The sequence below is a fragment of the Capricornis sumatraensis genome, chromosome 20, assembly GCF_032405125.1.
Source record: "Capricornis sumatraensis isolate serow.1 chromosome 20, serow.2, whole genome shotgun sequence".
Classification (NCBI taxonomy): domain Eukaryota; kingdom Metazoa; phylum Chordata; class Mammalia; order Artiodactyla; family Bovidae; genus Capricornis; species Capricornis sumatraensis.
The window spans coordinates 70,015,990-70,040,047 of record NC_091088.1 but is presented as its reverse complement, the minus strand read 5'-3'; the positions used below and the strand labels follow the sequence as shown (position 1 = coordinate 70,040,047).

General features: G+C 46.3%; 1 protein-coding gene and 1 pseudogene across 2 annotated transcripts; both read right to left on the bottom strand.

Annotated features, from left to right (window-relative positions):
- Positions 1–1,185: 1,185 nt before the first annotated feature.
- On the bottom strand, positions 1,186–10,779 carry LOC138096095 (zinc finger protein 134-like). Of its 2 annotated transcripts, none has more exons than XM_068992196.1 (2): positions 10,556–10,779; positions 1,186–3,007 (listed from the first exon to the last, which is right to left on the bottom strand). In XM_068992196.1, exon 2 carries the CDS (start codon positions 2,904–2,906, stop codon positions 1,767–1,769), a length of 1,140 nt encoding a protein of 379 aa, XP_068848297.1. In that variant the 5' UTR covers positions 2,907–3,007; positions 10,556–10,779; the 3' UTR covers positions 1,186–1,766. The 2 variants fall into 2 exon arrangements, with proteins under 2 accessions (XP_068848297.1, XP_068848296.1); XM_068992195.1 differs by lacking the exon at positions 10,556–10,779 and adding an exon at positions 3,642–3,681.
- Positions 10,556–24,058, bottom strand: LOC138096986 (zinc finger protein interacting with ribonucleoprotein K-like; annotated as a pseudogene).

The window sequence follows — 24,058 nt, the reverse complement described above, 5'->3', positions numbered from 1 at the left end:
CCTCCAGCTCCCTCCTCTCCTTACTGTGCCACCTGAATTCTAGTCACATTGGCCTCACGTGCCCTGACCCGTGTCTCTAAACGGACAAGATCACAGTGCTCTACTCCTGTTTCCCTTCTGCAGAGTCAAGCGTCCCAGGAGCTACTTCTGATTTTCCTGACTCCCTGTCTTGTTACAAAGACCAAAAAAGCTGGCCAGAAAACAGGAAACAAATAAACAAGGGTCTTTGCCAGAGTGCAAGGGGCGGGGGCGGGGGGAGAAGGAAAGCCAGGGAATGAAACTGTCACAAGCTGTCACATCAGAGCTTTTTTTCTGATGAGAAAACTTCAGCATTTGCCCAAGTATGGGCCTCTTGTTCCTAGGGAATCATTCAAAATGCCCAGAAAAAAATGCCTTCCTTAGAATTCACCCTGAATTAGGTATACATTGGTACCACACACACCTGTCTCTCACAAACACTCCCATATATCACCACCCGTGGATGTCCACAAATCCTAGGTTCAACTGGACTACCTTCTCTCACTCTAGACTTAATATAGCTACACTTATTTCAGTGTTTCCTCTATGACACAGGATGGAGTGACTTGGCAGCAGGGCCAGGATTTGAGGCACTTGAGACTTGGGCATAGGGGCCTGCAGAAGCAGGAAGATGCCAGGTGGGGCCCAAGGCAGAGTAGTGGGTGTGAGAAGTAATCTTGGCAAACGGGAGAGGCGTCAGAACCCTTGATTCTGCAGGAGAGTTGGGTGTAGGTAGAGGGTGTGGAGCCATTAGGGGAGATGGTGGAAGCAAAGCACTCAAGCCATGCTACTCCAAAATACATTGCAGGTTGTTCCAACAGCACCCTCCTCAAGTTAATGTCTGGACCTTCTAATAACTGAAATCCAGATAAAATCAGGCCCACAAAGCCCTGAATTCTCACCTATTAAGCTTCTGTCAGCAGTAAGAAGTGTTCTCTGCCAACCTGCTGTTCCACTTGAGGCACCCAAAGTTGAAAGCTCCTACAAACACAGTTTACCTCCTCAATTTGGCAGAGCCTAATAGTTTCCAAACCACTCCAATAAAAAGAACCTCCATGATTAAAGGTGGTTTAAATAATAAGGTATTTATTATCACACAAACCAGAGCAACATGAGGCAAATAATTATCCAGGTTGGGTGACTTTGGAGCTGGAAAAATGTTACAAGTATCACATGAGAGTGAAACCAACAATGTCCATAAAGAAAGTAAACCTTTTCTGTTACCAAAACACAGCTCAGTTCCTCTTGGCTAAAGATGGGTCATGCCCATACACCTTTGCCAGTCAGAGGGGAGCAAACGAGGACCCCCATTTAACTCAGGTTTCCACTTATTTATGGCCACATGGCTTGTGGGATTTTTTCCTCAACAAGCGATTGAACCTGGGTCTTCAGAAGGAGCACAGAGTTCTAACCATTGGACCACCAGGGAATTCTAGAACTCAGGTTTCTTATAATTCCCTCCAGGGACTAGAGAGAGACTACGAAGTTTTGCCTCCCCATGAGGATATTAGGGTAGAGTTGAGATGTTTTCAGCCACAGGCATTGATACTAAAAAATTCGGCAAGGAACCCAAGCAGGTCTGAAAGTGCAACATAACTTCTGAAAGCTTCCCCTGTACATGGCATTCATAAACTATCTCTCAACTGTCAATGTCTAGATATACATGGTTCAACACATGATTTGATGTCTCTCTCTCTACAGGAAGTCACAGAGCTCTTCCCATGAGTCCTGCTGTGTTAAAAGCACGCCTAAAGCCTTCCTGCAACATGAACTTTCTGGTGCCTAATGAGGTGGGAGCTTAAGCTATATGATTTCCCACAAACACTGCATTCATATGGCCTCTCTCCAGTGTGAACTTTTTGGTGCCGAACAAGGTGGGAGGTTCTGATGAAATCTTTCCCACATTTGCTGCACACAAAAGGCCTTTCACCTGTGTGAACTCTCTGGTGTGCAATAAAGTCAGAGCTTCGACTAAAAAATTTCCCACATTCAATGCACTTGAAAGGCCTTGCCTCAGTATGAATTCTCTGGTGTTTAATGAGGGTGTATTTGTGGCCAAAGGACTTTCCACAGTCACTGCAAACGTAAGGGTTTTCTCCAGTATGGATACTCTCATGCTGAACAAGTGTGGATTTGTGTCTGAAGACTTTCCCACAGTCATTGCACTTGTAAGGCCTTGCTCCATTGTGAACTCTCTGATGTACAATTAGGTTGGAGTGATGGCTAAAGTATTTGCCACACTCACCACACTTATAAGGCATCTCTCCGGTGTGAACTCTTTTGTGCTGAGTAAGGTTGTCTTTACGGCTAAAGGCTTTTCCACATTCACTGCACTCGTAAGGCTTTTCTCCTGTGTGGATTCTCTGGTGCTGGACGAGTGTGGCTTTGCGGCTGAAAGCTTTCCCACATTCATTGCACTCATAAGGCTTTTCTCCAGTGTGGATTCTCTGGTGCTGGACAAGCGTGTCCTTGCGGCTGAAAGCTTTCCCACATTCATTGCACTTGTAATGCATCTGTCCAATGTGCAAAGCCAGCCCACTCTCAGGACTCCGTGTCTTCCTCTTGCGGTGGGTTGCCTTTTGCTGGTGACTGCCCAAACTGACCTGGAAGTTCTTCTGCTCCTCCTTACATGCAAAGGGCTTCTCTGACAGCAGAGGTTCTTCACAAGCTCTATAGTTAGTAACAAATGATGTCTTGCCTTTGTCACCTCTTAGGAGTTTCTCTACATTGTACAGCTTCTGATGCTGGTCAAAGTTTGCACTGAACCAGAATTCCCTCCCACACGCCCCACATGTGTAAGGTTTCAGCCCATGGCGTGTTTCTTTGTGTTCATCCAGGTGCAAGACATCTTTCAAGATTGGGCCACATAAGTTACAAGGATGAGCCATCTGAGTCAATGAATCTGCCCTGGAAGTATGAATGTGCGACACTGCTACAAAAACACTCTGCTCAGAAGCTGCCTCTTCCTTGTCCACTCCATGCCAACGACCTGAAAGCAGAAAAATGTCACTGAACAGCATGTTGACTTCAGTGGGAGTGGACACCCTCATCACAAATGTGTCCCCAGCATAGCCAGGACTGAGTCCATAGGGTTGTTGCCAGGACAATAGATTTAGGATCAGGTTAAAGAAAGCTGCTGTGCAGTACTGGACTCTATGGGTCACAGGATAGGGAAGGCTTCACAACAGCAAAGACATAGGGATGAGGTGTGGCTCAGGCAAGATCTCCAACTTACAACAAGAAAATGACTTTCAGAAGGGCCTTGGCACAACTGAGAAGGGACCACTGTCCAGGAATATATGTCCAGGCCCAGAAAATCTGACTTAAAATAAGTAATTGGTATTCAAAAACTATTTTAAGGATATGCTTTTGTCTTAAGACACATGAACACTGTCCAAAAGAGAAAAGTACCACCGAGGAAGCAGTAGAGAACACTTGTGAGTTGGGTGGGCAGCCCTGGGCCACAGATCAGAATAGAAATGACAAAGTGTCCAGAATGGGGAGGAAAAGAGAAATAAGGTACAGCCTGCAGCCTAGGCGCCAAACAGTGTGGGCCCAGGACAGGTTTCTAGTGCTATTTGAACCCATCCTTGAAGTTACATTCTTTCCAGGCTCCCACTCACCAGGACCTGTCCAAGCTCCTTCTGTTGTGACTCGAGTCATGACCTCTCAGAGTTGAGTCACAAACTCTCAGTTCTACAGAGGATCTAGAACACACAAGTCACAGAGGAAAGACAGGGCAAGTGAGAAGGAAAGCACTGGCCAGGGGAGTCCACCCACGGGTGAGCAAAAGAAAACTAAACAGTACAAAATGAATGTCTTAGAGCAACAACGCAGTGGGCCCCACAAGCAGTGACTGTGACTGTACTGCATGACAGAGGTATGCCCAAAGGAATGACAATTAAAGGAAGTGAACATAATCTGGAGCACATGAACGTGAAAGTCACTCAATCATGTCCAACTCTTTGCAACCCCCTGGACTATACAATCCATGGAATTATCCAAGCTGGAGTAGTGAAATGGATAGCTGTTCCCTTCTCCAGGGGATCTTCCCCACCCAGAGACCAAACCCAGGACTCCCATACTGCAGGTGGATTCTTTACTAGCTGAGCCACCAGGGAAGCACAGAGGTGCTCTAAATGAAAACAGAGCCACCCACCCAGGAAGAGGCCAGGTGGGGTAGTATCCACTAGGTTGACCACAAGACCCTCAACTTTCCCGGCAGTTTTGGGGCAACAGAAGCTGGGAAGCAATAGGGGATCCCCTGGTGGTCAAGTGGTTAGAAGTCCACAGTTTCAGTGCCAGAGGGTGCAGGTTAGCACAGGGAATGCAGAAGGCAGTATACACAGTCGAGCCCTGGCACCCAGAGGATCTATGTGAGGGAGTGGCCCTGGTCCAGTTACAGGAAGGAAATCACAACTTCTGGGGGAAAAGGGGGAAGGGGAGAACACGTAACACTGGGCGACGCAGGGCCTTACCCAGGAAAACCGTAAGAGCACAGCACAGAAGGCACTGCCCCGTGACACTAGCGTCTCGAGCCCTATCAAGAAGCCCCCGTTGCTCGCAGGAAAAATACACAGACCCTCAAAGGTCACGTGTTTCTGCGTGAAGTGGACAACTGAGTAAAAGGGCAGCCTCTCTCCCCAGGGTTCCTGGCCTATCTGCCACTCACTTTCCTCCCAGGCTCCCCAACTCAAAACAAGACAAAAGGCCCTCATGTGACTGACACCTCCTCTCTCATTTCCCATCAACCACCTTGTCCAGCCTGGAGCAAGTAAGCGGACAGGCACCGTACAGTCTGGGCCTGGCAAGAAGGGACCAACCCTTCACTGCCAGCTAGTTCCCATGGGATCCAGAGATGATGCCCCTCGTACACAAATTTGAGCTTTGCATTCCTTCTAGAGCCCTCAGTACCAAAGCCCCCAGGCCACGACTTCAGATTGCACCTCAAAGGGCATGTCACTCTTTAGACCACACTTCCATGTTACCTAAGAAGGCGTACAACACAAGTACCTCCCAGACGTAAACCTGTCCACAGCATCCAGGATCACCTCTGGCCCCCACTGCCATGGGTATATCCAAACACAGCTTTTAAATCCCTCCTTCCTAAATTCACCTTCAGCAGTTCAGAACCATGTGCAGATTATCAGATAAAGCCAGCCCTTTCCCACTTTGCTACAGCATGTTGGGGATACTATACCCTCATCAGTCACAGGGTTCACACTTACACTAAGTTCTCATTCAAAGCCCACACCCACTGGCCTTCCACCCCAAGTACAGTGGCTCTGTCAGCTGACCCAATTTAGTCCTGAACTAACCAATCAGCTTGACTGAAACTTGCCAGTGCCCACAAAGGTCACAAGAACCTGAGAAGCACAGGGACGAGGGAATAAGCACTGACTATGGTCTCACTTTTGCCTCATCTCCTTTACTGTTTTACCCCAGCATTCATCTCATGTCCACTTTCTCCCTAGAAGACTTCATCAACTGCCACATCCTATTTTCCTTACTCACCATGGACACTAATCTCCCTTTTCTTGCCTTGAAGGTAACTCTTACTTTCACTCCACTGTCCCCACCTCCTTTCTAGACCCCCATGACATAAAGGTTCTCTCTCTAAACCTGATACACGACTCTACCCTAGTCAGTTACTGGCTGTCATCTTGTGAATGTCTCCAACTTGAATCTCACCTCTGAATTCCATACCCATGGGTCCAGCTGTCCACTTGATACCTCAATTCAGATGTCTTTGGAACATCGCAGATTCAACATGATCAAAACCTAACTCCCGATACTACCCCTGAAAGTTACCCTCACCAGCAACTTCACAAGTCCAGTTGAGCCTTTTTTCCCCCTTACATCTTCTCAGGCAAAAAAACTGTGGAGTCATCTGTGACTCTTCCCCTTCTTTCTCACACCCTCCACATCAGAAAATCTGGTTGGTTCTACTTTAAGAAACAAAACAAAACCCACCAGAATCAAGCACTTGTCTCTCATCTCTCTAGTCACCACTCTGGCCCAGCCATCATCAACAGTCCTCTTTCCTATACCCCCATAGTCTTTTCTTCACTGTACAGCCAGAGATATCCTATTAAGGACAAAACCAGATCACTCCCTTCTCTGCTCCAAACTTTTCATAGCTCCCACCACTTTCAAAGTAGAAGCCCAGCTCCAAAGGTTCCCATTCCAGGGCTGAATCCTGTCCCCTGCTCTCTGACCACCAATCATAACGGAGACCTTAAGTTCCCTGAACACAATCTGTTCAGTCTTAAGTGATGTATCTGCATAGGCTGGTTCCCATGCCTAGGACACTGCTCCACACTTCACGCCATTGCTTGCTGGAAATGGAAACCCTTTCACATAATTCCAGACCAGTTTTCAGAGCACAAGACCTTTGGGGACACAAGGGTATCCAAACCCAATGGCAGGCAGGTTAACATTCCCAAGATCCCACTATTTGCCATATAGGTCACCAAGAACATGGAGGGGTGGGCTAGGCTGACAGGACTGGCACACTTTGCACTCACTTATGCAGGGATAATAATCACTTCTGTCACTACAGCAACCTGGTAGGAAGAAGGATCTGGAAATGCTAGGTAATCCCAGTGGGGTCTCACAAACTTAACTGTTCGCCTCATCCCCGCTCTGCCCTTTGGTGAGAATGATTTCAGGTTGTCTAACTTTAGATACTCAGACCTTAGTGCTGCATCCTACCAGCTATGCGACCATAACCCAAGCTCTCTGTATTCTCATGTATAAAGCAGGGATAATGATGATATCCACCTAACAGGGCTGTTTGTATCAGATGTGCTCACTTCAGTTCAGTTCAGTCGCTCAGTCGTGTTCGACTCTTTGCAACGCCACGAATCACAGCACGCCAGGCCTCCCTGTCCATCACCATCTCCCGGAGTTCACTCAGATTCACATCCATCGAGTCAGTGATGCCATCCAGCCATCTTATCCTCTGTCGTCCCCTTCTCCTCCTGCCCCCAATCACTCCCAGCATCAAAGTCTTTTCCAATGAGTCAACTCTTGGCATGAGGTGGCCAAAGTACTGGAGTTTCAGCTTTAGCATCATTCCTTCCAAAGAAATCCCAGGGCTGATCTCCTTCAGAATGGACTGGTTGGATCTCCTTGCAGTCCAAGGGACTCTCAAGAGTCTTCTCCAACACCACAGTTCACAAGCATCAATTCTTCGGCGCTCAGCCTTCTTCACAGTCCAACTCTCACATCCATACATGACTACTGGAAAAACCATAGCCTTGACTAGACGGACCTTAGTCAGCAAAATAATGTCTCTGTTTTTGAATATGCTATCTAGGTTGGTCATAACTTTTCTTCCAAGGAGTAAGCATCTTTTAATTCCATGGCTGCAATCACCATCTGCAGTGATTTTGGAGCCCCCAAAAATAAAGTCTCACACTGTTTCCACTGTTTCCCCATCTATTTCCCATGGAGTGATGGGACCAGATACCATGAGCTTCGTTTTCCGAATGTTGAGCTTGAAGCCAACTTTTTCACTCTCCTCTTTCACTTTCATCAAGAGGCTTTTCAGTTCCTCTTCACTTTCTGCCACAAGGGTGGTGGTCATCTGCATATCTGAGGTAACTGATATTTCTCCCAGCAATCTTGATTCCAGCTTGTGTTTCTTCCAGTCCAGTGTTTCTCATGATGTACTCTGCATATAAGTTAAATAAGCAGGGTGGCAATATACAGCCTTGACACACTCCTTTTCCTATTTGGAACCAGTCTGTTGTTCCATGTCCAGTTCTAACAGTTGCTTCCTGACCTGCATACAGATTTCTCAAGAGGCAGGTTAGGTGGTCTGGTATTCCCATCTCTCTCAGAATTTTCCACAGTTTATTATGATCCACAGAGTCAAAGGCTTTGGCATACTCAGTAAAGCAGAAATAGATGTTTTTCTGGAACTCTCTTGCTTTTTCCATGATCCAGCGGATGTTGGAAATTTCATCTCTGGTTCCTCTGCCTTTTCTAAAACCAGCTTGAACATCACCAAGTTCACGGTTCACGTATTGCTGAAGTCTGGCTTGGAGAATTTTGAGCATTACTTTACTAACACGTGAGATGAGTGCAATTGTGCAGTAGTTTGAGCATTCTTTGGGATTGGAATGAAAACTGACCTTTTCCAGTCCTGTGGCCACTGCTGAGTTTTCCAAATTTGCTGGCATATTGAGTACAGCACTTTCACTGCATCATCTTTCAGGATTTGAAACAGCTCAACTGGAATTCCATCACCTCCACTAGCTTTGTTCGTAGTCATGCTTTCTAAGGTCCACTTGACTTCACATTCCAGGATGTCTGGCTCTAGATGAGTGATCACACCATCGTGATTATCTGGGTTGTGAAGATCTTTTTTGTACAGTTCTTCTGTGTATTCTTGCCACCTCTTCTTAATATCTTCTGCTTCTGTTAGGTCCATACCATTTCTGTCCTTTATCAAGCCCATCTTTGCATGAAATGTTCCCTTGGTAACTCTAATGTTCTTGAAGAGATCTCTAGTCTTTCCCATTCTGTTCTTTTCCTCTATTTCTTTGCATTGATCGCTGAAGAAGGCTTTATCTCTTCTTGTTATTCTTTGGAACTCTGCATTCAGATGCTTATATCTTTCCTTTTCTCCTTTGCTTTTCGATTTTCTTTTCACAGCTATTTGTAAGGCCTCCCCAGACAGCCATTTTGCTTTTTTCCATTTTTTTTCCATGGGGATGGTCTTGATCCTTGTCTCCAGTACAATGTCATGAACCTCATTCCATAGTTCATCAGGCACTCTGTCTATCAGATCTAGGCCCTTAAATCTATTTTTCACTTCCACTGTATAATCACAAGGGATTTGATTTAGGTCATACCTGAATGGTCTAGCGGTTTTCCCTGCTTTCTTCAATTTGAGTCTGAATTTGGTAATAAGGAGTTCATGATCTGAGCCACAGTCAGCTCCTGGTCTTGTTTTTGTTGACTGTATAGAGCTTCTCCATCTTTGGCTGCAAAGAATCTAATCAATCTGATTTCGGTGTTGGCCATCTGGTGATGTCCATGTGTGGTCTTCTCTTGGGTTGTTTGAAGAGGGTGTTTGCTATGACCAGTGCATGTTCTTGACAAAACTCTATTAGATGTGTTGGTACACATCACTTTAGTAGACATCAACCTTGGAATTAACTTTTACTGCATATGCTTAACAGTTTTGCATATTTCCAGTGCAAATGAAGTAATAGGTTCTGAGTTTTTAAAGCCTTTAATTTATAACTGTCTACTTATGTATACTTGCCAAGTATACACTAGGTCCTCTCACCAAACCAATCTGCCAGGTATATATCTCTCTGTAGGTGAGCATGCTGTCGGCTCTTCACCTCTCACCTGAGGAGTTGGGGAACTGATGTAGCAGTGCCCTGGAATAGGGTGAGGCTGATCCACTAGCCTGGCTGACTCCTCCTCTGTGCCACAGAGGGGCATGCTGAGTCCACAGGGTGGCAAATTTACAGCACCTCACACCTTGCTCTCCAACTCAGGTCAGGTCCTAACACCCTATGGCCCTCTCCTTCTGCTGATACCAGCCAGAACCCGTTTCAAGACTTCTCCTTTCTGGAGGAAATCTCAGGGATGCACCCCTCTTCTTCCCTGCACTCTAATCTCTCACCTCAGGGACCACAGAAAGTAACATCCTTAACATTCCCCCCTAAATCTCATCGCCAGGCTTTGACCTGAGGCCTCATTCCTCAGAGGTCTCCAGCCTAGCTTGCTCTGCATAACTCTGGACCAGCATAACCAGATGCCCCTATGACGCCTCCACTGTGAGACACTATGGATTTATCATGTCCATGTCCCTGCCATGTTCTGATCTCCCCCCAGGAAAAGATGCTCCCTGTTCCAATCTACCCACTTTGATTCTTTCAGATGTTCAGGAGAAAAACAAAACAAAACTTGGGTAGTCATTTACACTCTTTTTTTCACTTAGTTGTATTTGACACAGCAGAAATATCTTAGTTCTATCTTTAAAATCTCTCCAGAATTTAATGACTTATCCACTCCCAACCCTTCCTGCCACTGTCTGGAACAGCCCCCACAACATTCCTGGAGTTTATAGTCTCCTTACTGGTGTGCCTGCCTCCATCCTCATCACCTCCACCCCACCCTAGTTTGTCTTCCCCTAAGTTTTGGCATAGTTTAAAAAATTTCTGATCAGATCATATCCCTGCATGGCTGAGGACGTTCTGCTTGTACTCGCCTCACCCTGCCATTCCAGGAACGACTACTACTCATCCTCGCTGCTCCCCGAGGATGTGAACACCCACGTTTCCCGAAAGCTCCCGGCTCAGTCGCAGTCCTAAGCCTTTGCTCCTGCTAGTCCCTGAGCGGGTAACACTCTTCCACGCCCCAACAAAAAAGCCGTCAGAAATGGTGGCTCCATCCACAAACGCCCCGGACCCTAGATCACAAAGACCTCGATAAACACCACTCATTCCGGGTCCTACGACTCTGAGGTGGGGGTCGCGACGCGCAAAGATGCGGGGAACGCAGCACCCACCTACGCGGGTCCACCGCTGCCGCAGCCAGCCGTCAGGACCACAAAGTCCGGGGGGATCTCACGTCGGAACTGCGCACGGCTGTCGATTGGCCCTGTGGCGGAATCCTCGCGAGAGCTGCCACCACCCAGCCTCTTTGCAGCGAGAATAGCGTCTCCTCCCGCGCCTTCTCGCTTTCTGTCACCTCTGAACTGGACCACAGATCCCGAGGTTCTACTCAGGTCGACCAAGGACCGCTAAGATGTCCGCCGCGAGAAAGATGCCGGAAGCCCCTCCCCGACGACCTCGCACGTACAGAAACACCTTAGCAGTGACGCCGCTCTGGGGTGCAGAGGCTGCTGGTTAATGTAGTTTCCGCTGGAACAACCGTGGCGGCGATTCGCAGACGCCCTTGCGGCCTTGTGAACGCCGATTGTTTTCACATGCGGAGCCGGGGCATCGCGGCTCCGAGGATGGGGCGGGGCTTCACTCTTAAGAAGCCCGCACACAGCTACCATGTAGGCACACCTACCATCTGTAGGGATGGAAGAAACGTTTAGAAATGTCCTCTCAGATATTCCCCAAAGCTCCAAGACCTAAGTTCAGTTCAGTTCAGTCGCTCGGTCGTGTCCGACTCTTTGCGATCCCATGAATCACAGCACGCCAGGCCTCCCTGTCCATCACCACCAACTCCCCGAGTTCACTCAAACTCATGTCCATCCAGTTGGTGATGCCATCCAACCAGCTCATCATCTGTCTTCCCCTTCTCCTCCTGCCCCCAATCCCTCCCAGCATCAGAGTGTTTTCCAGTGAGTCAACTCTTCGCATGAGGTGGCCAAACTATTGGAGTTTCAGCTTTAGCATCAGTCCTTCCAATGAACACCCAGGACTAATCTCCTTTAGAATGGACTGGTTGGATCTCCTTGCAGTCCAAGGGACTCTCAAGAGTCTTCTCCAACGCCACAGTTCAAAAGTATCCATTCTTCGGCTCTCAGCTTTCTTCACAGTCCAACTCTCACATCCATACATGACCACTGGAAAAACCATAGCCTTGAGTAGACTGACCTTTGTTGGCAAAGTAATATCTCTGCTTTTTAATATGTTATCTAGGTTGGTCATAACTTTCCTTCCAAGGAAAGAAGTGTCTTTTAATTTCACTGCAATCACCATCTGCAGTGATTTTGGAGCCCCCAAAAATAAAGTCTCACACTGTTTCCCCATCTATTTACCATGAAGTGATGGGAGCAGATGCCATGATCTTCGTTTTCTGAATGTTGAGCTTTAAGCCAACTTTTTCACTCTCCACTTTCACTTTCATCAAGAGGCTTTTGTGTTCCTCTTCACTTTCTGCCATAGGGTGGATTCATCTGCATATCTGAGGTTACTGATATTTCTCCTGGCAATCTTGATTCCAGCTTGTGTTTCTTCCAGCCCAGTGTTTCTCATGATGTACTCTGCATAGAAGTGAAATAAGCAGGGTGACAATATACAGCCTTGACATACTCCTTTTCCTATTTGGAACCAGTCTGTTGTTCCATGTCCAGTTCTAACAGTTGCTTCCTGACCTGCATACAGATTTCTCAAGAGGCAGGTCAGGTGGTCTGGTATTCCCATCTCTTTCAGAATTTTCCACAGTTTATTGTGATCCACACAGTCAAAGGTTTTGGCATAGTCAATAAAGCAGAAATAGATGTTTTTCTGGAACTCTCTTGCTTTTTTGATGATCCAGGCAAATGTCACTCTGAGTCCAGTCACACTCCACTCATATTTCCTTTATTCAAAAACACTTACAGATGGAAGACTTAAGTGGTTTTTGTGAGTTTCAGCTGTGTTAGGGATAAGAGAGACTTATCACTGAAGGCTCAGATGATGGTTAGGTTTTTTTTTTTTTAATAAAGTATCTTTTAAATAAAAAGTACGCCTATACTTTAAATAAATAAAGTAGTCCCTTTTTTTTTTGATTATAGTGCTATTGCACACAATAGGCTACAGTATAAACATAACTTTTATTTTAGCTGGGAGACCAAAAAATTATGTGACTTTCTTCCACTTCTCCGAATGTGAGAAATCTTTTCACCAAAGCTCCAGCCTCATTCAACACCAAAGCGTTCATGCAGGAGCAAGGCCTTATGAGTGCATGGAATGGGGGAAATCCTTTAGAAAAAGATTCAGACTGACTCTACATTGGAGAATTCACACTAGAGAAAAACCTTATCAATGCAGTTGAATGTGGAAAATCATTTAGCCAAAACTACAACCTCATTCAGCACCGTAAACGTCACACTAGATGAAGGCCTCAAGAGTACAGCCAACATGAGAAAGCCTTCAGTTAACGATCTGCTCTGACTGAACACCAAAATCTCAATTCAGACCTTAAGTTTTGAGAATTCCACTTATGTGGGAAAAAAACCAAGCTTTCGGCATGACAAAATGTACATGAGGTAATGGCCTTTTACCTTCAAGGAATGTGCTCTCTGCTCAGTGTGATAGCACTAGAGAGCCTCTATGAGGAGCCATCTGCCGTGGGTTTCAGGTATGTGAGGAATCTTCAGGAGCTGTGTTTCATATTTTACCTGCTCAGGACCCTTGCCATAATTAAGTCACTGCCAGGTTTTATGGCAGAAGTCATCTCACCTTTGCCACCAGACAGGTCCTCATAGTGTATCAGTCACCACAGCACCCTCAGAGAAGACAGGTGTCTGTCTCTCAGGACCCTTGCCATAATTAAGTCACTGCCAGGTTTTATGGCAGAAGTCACCTCACCTTTGCCACCGGACAGATCCTCGTAGTGTGTCAGTCACCACAGCATCCTCAGAGAAGACAGATGTCTGTCTGTCTACAGAGGCAGCAGTAGAGAGGAAGGGGGAACAGGTGGAGGCAGAAAAGTTGGGTGAAGCCAGGAACTAAAAGTCAGAGTTAAAATGACAAGTTGGCCAAATATAAGGAATGAGGGAAAAGATGTAAACGAGGTGTGGTACCCAGCAATGGCTCCAAAACACTAAACAGGTTCCTGGTAAGATGTGAACTCTGACGTCATGTTCTCATCTCACCTAGCCCAGGCCTCTGTATTCCATCTTGCCATGGTAGGACTGATATCCATTCTGTGAGACATCCAGGTCTCCCCTGCAACCCATGCTGAGCAACTACATGGAACCTAGAAAGCTAAAGTCCTGAGGGAAAGGAAAGACAGGTAAATGGCCAGTACCAGCCCAGAGAAACTTATCACATGACTGATCACAGAAAAGAAAACTAAGTGTTACAAAAGAACCTCAGATGAGGGTATCAGGAAAATAGCTCATTGAGCACCTAAGTAGTGCCCACCTCAGTGATGGCAATTCTCAGCACAGGCAAGTGTGAAAGAACTGTGAGAAGAAGGGAGCCAAACCAAGCAATCATGGGTCTGCAAAGTGATTCAACCACGGAAAGGGCAAGCAAGATGGGATCCATTCAGCTTCCTACTAGACTTCAGAAGAGCAGGTACTGACACTCCAAGGAGAGAAAAGTGTAGAGCAAACAACTCAGCCCTGGCAACAATAGTATCTACCCAAGGAACTAGGGAAAAAATTAATCCCCATGGTTTGAATGCAGGAAGGACAGAGCAGCCCCTAAGGAAAAGCAGAAAGGCAAAGTCTAGCCCAGGTCACAGTGGGTGATTGTGCAGGCCTTACCCAGGGAGGATATAAGTGCAAAGACCTGCAGCATCACGTCATGGTACTGGCGCCTCTGAGCCTCATTAAGGAGGCTCCATTCCTCCCAGGAAAATACAGAGCCACGTCCTCCAAAGTCATGTTGCCCTGTCATGATGGAGACAGACGAAACCGCCAGTCCTCTCCCTGATGATCCACAATCCATCCTGCACACATCTACCGCACACCCAGGTTTCTCTTGGGCTCTTCACTTCAGATGAGATACCAGAAACTGAAACCACAGGTACTGCTCTCCACTCATGGTTCCACTCATCATTGTGCCCCGCCCTCAACAACTACACGCAGGGAGGCAAAGAGATGCCATCAGAGAGATGCTCAGGGACAGAATTGCAGGACACAATCCGTTCCTGCCAGGGCTTCCCTGGTGGCTCAGCCTGCAAAGAATCCCCCCCAGTTTGATCCCTGAGTGGGGAAGATTCCCTAGAGAGGGAAATGGTAACCCTCTCCAATATTCTTGCCTGGAATATCCCATGGACAGAGGAGCCTGGCAGGCTACAGACCATGGGGTTGCAAAGAGTCAGACATGACTGAGCAACTAAACATCCCTTCCCGCCAGGCAATTCCCATGGGATCTTCCAGTTCACGCCTCACAACGCCCGTTACCCTTATATATCCTATACCAGGGCCCAAGAGCCATCAATTCATGCTACCTCCACATGTCTCTCTCTCACATTCCAGACCCCACAGCTACGTCTTTGCAGCCACTGCCAACTCCTTGTCCCACACCACAGTCATCTCCTTGGACTCACCCCAGAGAACAGGGCAAAACAGAACAGTATCCAGTTCTACCCATGACCTCTCATGGATCCCAACACCATTTGAAAATCTCTTACCTGTCCCTAATTGTCGCTTTAACATTAGTCATACTGAATCATATGTGAATTTTAGATACCTATAACTCTCTACCTAGATAGTATATTCAAAAGCAGAGGCATTACTTTGCCGACTAAGGTCTGTCTAGTCAAGGCTATGGTTTTTCCTGTGGTCATGTATGGATGTGAGAGTTGGACTGTGAAGAAGGCTGAGCGCCGAAGAATTGATGCTTGTGAACTGTGGTGTTAGAGAAGACTCTTGAGAGCCCATTGGACTGCAAGGAGATCCAACCAGTCCATTCTAAAGGAGATCAGTCCTGAGAGATCATTGGAAGGAATGATGCTAAAGCTGAAACTCCAGTACTTTGGCCACCTCATGCGAAGAGTTGACTCATTGGAAAAGACTCTGATGCTGGGAGGGATTGGGGAGGAGGAAAAGGGGACGACAAAGGATGAGATGGCTGGAGGGCATCACTGACTCGATGGACATGTGTTTGAGTGAACTCCAGGAATTGGTGATGGACAGGGATGCCTGGCATGCTGTGATTCATGGGGTCACAGAGTTGGATGCGACTGAACTGAACTGAACTGAACTCTCTACCAGGCTTACCAGGTTGCTCAGTGGTAAAGAACTCACCTGCCAAGCACAAGACACCGGTTCAATCCCTCGTTGAAGAGACCCTGGAGTAGAAAATAACAACTGCCCCAGTACACTTGCCTGTAAAATTCCATGGACAGAGGAACCTGGAGAGCTACAGTTCATGGGGTTGCAAAGAGTCAGAAGCAATTTAGTTCACACACACATGCTGAACCGCACACCAGAGCCCCAGACTTCTCTGCCAGCTGCCTACCTGATGCCACCACTCATTTGTTCTCTGAAAGAAAAAAAAAAAGTCTCAGAATGGAAACCCAGTCAAAAACAAAAACTCCTGTATCTCCAAGGAAAATCACTCTTACTACTTAGCATCTCATCTCAAAGTTAGTGATGCTTCCAGGCTTTCAGTTGCAAGACCAAAGCTTTACCATCAGCCCTGACTCTTAGCTTTCTCCCTCTCACCCTCAAAATCAGAAAATCTGGGCAGCCTATCTCAAATAATGAATCCAGAATCCAACCACTTCTTCCACCTCCACAGCCACTACTCTGGTCCGTGACCATGCATCAGGACTTCTGCAGTAGCCTCCTCCCTGGTCAGCCTTCCTCCTCCCGAAGTCTGTTTTCCACTCTGTAACCAGATGAAGCCTGGAAGTAAGGTTATCTCCCTGCTCTGTCCCAAATCTGTGTTACTTCCACAGCAGATGCCCAGCTTCACGGGCAACCACATTACAAGACTGACTCCTCTCCCCCTGCTCTCTGTTCCTAAAAGAAAGATCTGTGTGCGCCCTGTTCCCAGGTGTGGCCACCCAGCCAAGCACTTGCACATGCTGGTAGGTGTTCCTGAGATAATCTTCTACACCTTTTCCCATTGGTGGCAGAAAGAGCAATTCCTCCAGGAAATCCTTTGGCCTGAACTCAGAATGAGTCTAGATGATTTCTCCCAGGTCCCCAGACCCAAGGCCTGGGAAAATGGCAGGCGAAGAGTCCTAGGATACCACAATCTTAAGTTCTATGAATGAGATCCAAACCAGCGAGGGCCTGGGACACCCTCCACTTCTCTGTGTAGGTTCCATTAAGTGATTCTTTAGCCATGGGGATCTGTGAGTAGAAGCAAGCAATAGAGGTGCATTCCCAGGGGTTCAAACCTCCCCTGTACCTCTCACCAACCCTGGAGACCAGATAACCTCGGGTTAAAAGACTAAACTCTGTGCTTCAGTTAGCAGAGCTGCCTCTTTGCAGCTATGCTGGACAAGGACTCACCCTCCCTGCACCTCAGTGCTCGCATCACTCCCATTTCAGTCTGTTCTCTGAGTAGCTCTTAGAAAACCCTAAATCAGACTGTGTCTTTCTTCTCTTCACAACTCTCCATGGCTCAGTGGGTTCTAAGAAGTGAAAGTGAAATTGTTAACTGCTCAGTCCTGTACGACTCTTTGTGACCCCACAGACTGTAGCCTGCCAGACTCTCCCATCCATGGAATTCTCCAGGCAAGAATACTAGAGTGGGTTGCCATTCCCTTCTCTGATGAATCTTTCCCACCCAGGGATTGAACTCAGGTCTCCCACATTGCAGGCGGATTCTTTACTGTCTGAGCCCACAAAACTCTCAGCTTGACAGTCTAGGCGAGACTCCACCTCACACTCTCTGCTCTAGGCAGATACAAGACAGATCCCAGTTTTTTCGAAATCTCCCACCACAGTCCAACCTCCAAGCCTCTGCGCCCGTGGCTCCCTTTCCCACTCGCCATCACACAGTCCGTCAGACACAGCCCATCACTCCATCCCAAGCCTCACAGTCCGTTAGTCCACACACGACCACCTAACTGTCCTGGACCCCATTTCCTGGGCTGTGGGCACATGAGCAGGTGCCTTGTACTAAAGAGGAACTGAAGAGCCTCTTGATGAAAGTGAAAGAGGAGAGTGAAAAAGCTGGCTTAAAGCTCAACATTAAAAAAACTAAGATCTTGGCATCCAGTCCCATTACTTCATGGCAAATAGATGGGGAAACAATGGAAACAGTGAAAGATTTCACTTTCTTGGGCTCCAAAATCACTGCAGGCAGGGACGGCAGCCATGACATTAAAAGACCCTTGCTCCCTGGAAGAAAAGCTATGACAAACCTATACAGCATATTAAAAAACAAAGACAGTATTTTGCCAACAAAGGTCCATATAGTCAAAGCTATGGTTTTCCCAAGTCATGTATGGATGTGAGTTGGATCACAAAGAAGGCTGAGAGCTGAAGAATGGATGCTTTTGAATTGTGGTGTTGGAGAATTCTCTTGAGAGTCCCTTGGACTGCAAAATCAAAGCAGTCAATCCTAAGGGAAATCAACCCTGACTATTCATTGCAAAGGCTGTTGCTGAAGCTGAAGTGCCAATACTTTGGCCACCTGATGTGAAAAGCCTACTCACTGGAAAAGACCCTGATGCTGGGAAAGATAGAAGGCAGGAGAAGGGGACAACAGAGGATGAGATGGTTGGATGCCATCACTGACTCCATGGACATAAGTTTGAGCAAGCTTCAGGAGATGGTGAAGGACAGGGAAGCCTGGCATTGCAGTCCATGGGGTCGCAAAGATTTAGACATGACTGAGTGACTGTACAACAAGAAAACACTAGAAATAACTCAAATATCCATAAATAGATGAATGGATGAACAGTCAATTATACATGGAAGAGAAAAGTACTGAAAAATAAGAATGTTCCTGTAAGGAACATTTAATGAATTAATGAACGATTAATTTACATTTAATGAACAATTAATTTACATTTAATGAACAATTCATTAAATGAACATTTAATGAACGATTAATGAATCACAAAGTAACAAAATAGAATCAATGAAATCAGAAAAAGATGTGAACATTTCGTGATCAATCATAAAATTCTAAAGATACAATCTATTGTAAAGGAATGTACATAAATGGTGGTCTGTACAGCCAGGGAGAGTCAGGAGACTATAAAACATAAGGAAAATGTGCAGGTGACAGGTATACTCATTATCCTAATAATGGTCTCACACGTGCATACAGGTACAAACTTCTCAAACTGTACACTTTGAATATGTACAAGTTATTCCATACCTTCACGGAGGTTTAAAAACTGGTTCCATAATAAAAATCTAAATGCCCGATTCTTCAGAAAATGACTCCACTGTCTCAATCCTTAAGACTTGAGGTGCTGTCTCTTCCCAGTGGCAGGAAATATTGGCAAACAATGAAGGCCATCTCCCACTGAGTCAAGAGGACTGCTGACTGGATCACAAACCACATGTCTGGATACAGGATCTCTCCACACTGCTTTTGTTGCCTTTATAGCAATGGTCTTGAGGTGAACAGCTCAGAAAGGCTAGAAGAATCCCCCCAACCCCTTATTTTGTCTGCCAATGACTTCACAACATAAACATACCTGGAGGTCCTGAGATTTCTGGACATACTCATCCTGTAATCACTCAGTAGAACATTTGTGGCTGTATCTTCAGAAGAGGCACCTTCTTCCACACAGCTTGCTGCAGTCTCCTCCCCTCTCCAGTAACCAATGTTTCCATACAAACTGTGGTCTCCCATGCCCCTGCAGTCTTACAACCATGGACACTAGCCTACAGAATTCTTGGTATCAGGGTACATGGCTCCTTTGGAGGAGAACTGTGGTTAAGATTCCCCTCAGCATAGCTCGACATTGTGCATTATCCCCTTTAAGCAAGGAAAAACAAATTCATGTTGTCTCCAATAATAGAATCCATAGACCTCTGGCATCCAGGCAGAAAATTATAATACAAAGTAGTCTTTCCTAGGAGGCCTTGGCAGCAATGCAAACTGTTACAGACTGCCATATTCGGCCATCTCAGGCACCTGAAGTTTGGATCTCCAAAACAAAAGTAATTTACCCCTCAGGTTGACAGTCCTATTGTGCTTCCAAACTATTCCACACAGTGAAGAGCATTTCCAAGACTAAGGTGTTTAAACAATAAGGCCTTTATTATTATACAAATCAGAGTAGCATGCAATAGGCAATTTCTGGTTCAGTGACTTGAAAGCCGGAAAACTCCATCACGAGCACAACCTGAGACCAACTGTGTCCCTATAAAAGCTAGTTCTTTGCAAGGACTCAGATAGAGTCTTTGAGCCAACACATGGCCAGGTCCAGGTCCTAACTTGTCAGAAAAAAGGGAATGAAGACTCCTTAAGGGCTGACGACAGTCATAAGTTCCTCCAACACATGGGAGAGTACAGAGGCCAGTTGCTCTGAACATACCAGGATAGTGACTGATGCCAACCATCAGGACATGCCAGATGCTAGAGGTGAGATGGTTTCTGGCAAAGAAAGTGGCAGTGAACCTGGCAGGTTACACGTGCTTCCCACACAACTGTGAAATTTACAGTGAACCAATCTCCAGTCTGTGGACATCCCAATACAAGATTTAACTTAGGTGGATGTTTCCTCACAGACACTTACCTCCACCACAACTATACTAAGGAAGGAAAAAGCATACATTCAACGTGTATACAAGGCCTTTTCCCAGTGTGAATGCTTTGGTGTTGACTGACATTAGATTTGCAGCTAAAGGATTTCCGACATTCACTGCACACGAGCTCTCCTGTGTCGAAGGAGACTAGAGTGCCGAGTAAAAGACTTCCTACGTTCATTGCACTTATAAGGCCTTGCTCCAGTGTGCACTGTTCAGTGTCGAATGAGATGGGTTTTGCAGCTAAAGGATTTCCCACATCCACTGCACTCATAAGGCTTTTCTCCAGTGTGAACTCTTTGGTGTTGAACAAGGAGAGATTTCTCACTAAGATTTTCCACATTCAGGTCATTCATAAGGTCTAACCAGTGTGAACTCTCCAGTGTCAAATGAGATGGGTTTTGCAGATAAATGATTTCCCACATTCACCACACTCATAATACCTTGCTCCAGTGTGAGCCCTTTTGTGTTGAAGGCCAGAATTTTGGTTAAACATGTTCCCACACTCACTGCATTTATAAGGCCTTTCATTAGTGTGAACTCTCTGGTGTTTAATGAGGATGGATTTCTGGATAAAAGATTTCCCACATTCACTGCACTCATAAGGCCTTTCTCCAGTATGAACCCTTTCGTGTTGAATGAGATCAGATTTCTGGCCAAATGATCTCCCACAGTCACTGCACTCATAAGGCTTTGCTCCAGTGTGAACTCTCCAGTGTCAAATGAGGTGGGTTTTATGGCTAAAGAGTTTTCCACATTCACTACACTCATTGGGCCTCTCTCCAATGTGAATTTGCTGGTGCTGAACAAATCTGTATCTGCATTTGTCACACTCATCAAGACCCTCTCCAGTGCAAACTCTCTGGTGGTGAAGTGTATGAGTGTTGCCAAAAACTTTCTTGCATTCAATCTACTTCAGATGACTTTCTCCATTGTTCAAGGCCTCCTCACAATCAATGCTGCTGGGTGGCTTCTCACCGTTGAGAGTGGCCTGGTGCTGAGGAAGGCCCAAGGTAGCTAGGAAGTCCTTTCCAGTCTCCTCACTAGGGACGGGCTTCCCTGACACATAGAATATGCAGCTCATCACAATCGAGGCCCTGTTCATGTCCATTTTAAAGACTTTTTCTCCACTGCCATGCTCTTGGTACTGGTGAAGGTTTGGGTTCAACCAGAAGCCTCTGGAGCACCCACCAAAGTATGGTGTCTGCCCAGGATATGCTGCCTGAAGCTTAGTCAGCTGCAAAATATCTTTTAAGACTGGGACACATTTCTCACAGAGATGAATCTTCTGGGTGGATGGACCTGACTGAGAAGTCCTGACCTGTGACTCTCCTACAGAAAGGCTCTGCTCAGAAGGTATCACCTCATCCTCGTCCGTTTCACAACAACAATCTGAAAGCAGAGAAACACTAATAATGTGCATGTGAGCTTTAGTGGGAAATTGAAGTCCCACAAAAAGGCATGTCACACACATACATTCAAGCCAGAGAATGAAGCCGTGTAAATGTTTTCAGGATGAGGTACTGATTTGAAGGGAGGGCTGCTCTGCAGTGACATGCCTCTAAAGATTACAGAAGGGAGACTTTCCAGAACAAAGGGTACAAATATGAATGCCATATGAGGAGGAGAGGCAGGATCAATGACTCACTCCTCTGCCAACAACCTTCAGCAAGATCTTGTCAGCTGAGAACATGTCCATTCTACGCAGAAGGATGGCAGTGTCCAGGCTCACAGAAATACAACTGGAACTGAGCAACTGGGTTCAAGGACTATTTAAGAATATGCACACACCTCATTTTACAGACATACCTCATTATCACCGCACTTTGCTCTATTGCCCTTTGTAAATACCACATTTTCTACCAATTGGAGGTCTGTAGCAACGCTAAGTTCAGCAAGTCTATTTGCTCACTTCGTGTCTCTGTGTCACATTCTGGTAATTCTCACAGTCTTTCAAACTATTTCAATATTACTATAGTTGTTATGGTGCTCTGTGACTCAATGATCGTTGATGTGACGACTATGAGTCACTGAAGGCTCAAACAATGGTTAGGATTTTTTGGCAAAAAAGTACTTTTTAATTAAGGTAGATATATTGTTTTTTAGACATAATTTTATTGCATACAATATACTAAAGGATGGTATAACTTCTATATGCACTGGGAAACAAAAAACAATGTGTGATTCACTTTATTGCAGCGATCTGGAAACGAATCCACACTATCTCTGAAGTATGTCTATTAAGTGTAAGTCACTGTGGGAGAACTAGAGAGGGTGCAGTGGAGACGAAAGTGATGCATGCAGATCAGAAAGGCGGGGACAGTCAGAAACTGATATGACAAATCAAGAAAGTGTCAAGTATGCAGAATAAAGTGTTGAGATGATCTGTGTCCAGTGTCACTCGCAACAAAACACTAGTGGACACACTGTAGGTTCCTAGTATGATTTAAACACAATCTCATTTTCATGCCCTCACCTCCTTTGACACTCACTAGGGCCAGGCCTTCTTTGAGATCATCTTGCCCTGTTCATACTGTAAAGCAATCAGGGCTCCCCCAACACCCCCCATTTCTGTAACTACATGAGACCTGAATGAAACATGTCCTTAGGGAAAGATAGGAAATGTCAGCACTGGTCCAGAGCAACTCAGGAAACAAGAGACCACAGGAGAGGAAAGAGTATTACAACAAAATCTCAAAACAGGGTCTTTCAAGAAAAACCTCCATATAGATAGTGACCATGACAAGGTCTAGAATTCCTGATATAGACAGTCACAAGGAAGTCTTAAAATTAAAAGTTCTCATCACAAGGGGGAAAAAGAAAACATGCAAATCTGTATGGTGATAGATGTTAACCAGACTTGCTGTTGTGCGCATTCTGCAGTATATACAAACATCAAATCTTTATGTCACATACCTGAAACTAATATGTCCTATGTCAGTTATACCTTAATTTATTTAAAAAAAAAAAAAGAGAGAGAGAGAAGAATCTGGGTCACAGGGTGTCATAGATATGGAGAGTCATCCAGCCAAGGAGAGGGCAGGAAACGCGAGCTCTATTAGGCTGACTGCCAGACTGACTCCCAGACGCTTCCCTCCATGCCTCAGGGTAGATGTTGGGGCTGCTTCAGGAGCACAGTGCTCGGGGCAGTGCACACAGCTCAGCACTGGCACCCACAGCACATATGCCAGGAAGGGGGGAAGGGAGCAGAGACCATGGTCCAGCTGTGGAATGGACAGAGCTGTCTCCTGGAGAGAGGGAAAGATGGGAAAAGACAGAGGTCAGTTGAGGACACTGGGAGGAATATGAAGGCCTTACCTAGGGACGTTATAAGTGCAAAGTTCTCCAGCATCACATCACAATACAGGAACCTCTGTGTCTCATTAAGGAGGCTCCACTCATCCTGGAAGAAGTAAATGGCCACATCTTCAAAGGTCACACAGACCTGCCATGATCGGGACAATTCGTTCCATGATCAGCTTCTTTCACAGGACCCCAAGTTCATCCACCCACCAATCAAACCCTGCTCACCCACCTCCCTATTTCCCCATCTCAGAGGAGATACCAGGCCTGGTGGCTCTGATGTGCATATTCTTCTCATGGTCCCTTTGATTACTTTGTCCACCCACAGCAACAGGCGGGTGGGCAGACAGATGATCCCTAAGCTCTGGGCCTGGCATGCAAGGACTTCTCAGCTTCCAGAAATGAAAGTATTTTAACTCCAAACTTCCCACTAACAGATGGGGTCCCTCCACCTGTCACCTTCTCCCAGGAGCCACCAGTCAGTCACAAGATCCCACCCACAGCCCCCTCACCGTTCTGGACCCCGGCGCCTGGGCTGCCGGCACGTGAACACTCGGGGCTTTAGTGTCTGGTGGGATGAGGGCGGCGCGGGCCCTGAGTACCAGCGTTTACCTGAGGCGGGTCCCTCAGCGCCGCCGCCGCCAT

What these genes read in the sequence shown, in the direction of transcription:
- LOC138096095 (XM_068992195.1), bottom strand. Translation starts at nt 3,681, where the DNA reads ATGACTCGAGTCACAACAGAAGGAGCTTGGACAGGTCCTG. An exon ending in AGGAGCTTGGACAGGTCCTG is followed by an intron (nt 3,008 to 3,641) that starts GTGAGTGGGAGC and finishes TTCTGCTTTCAG; the next exon opens with GTCGTTGGCATGGAGTGGAC.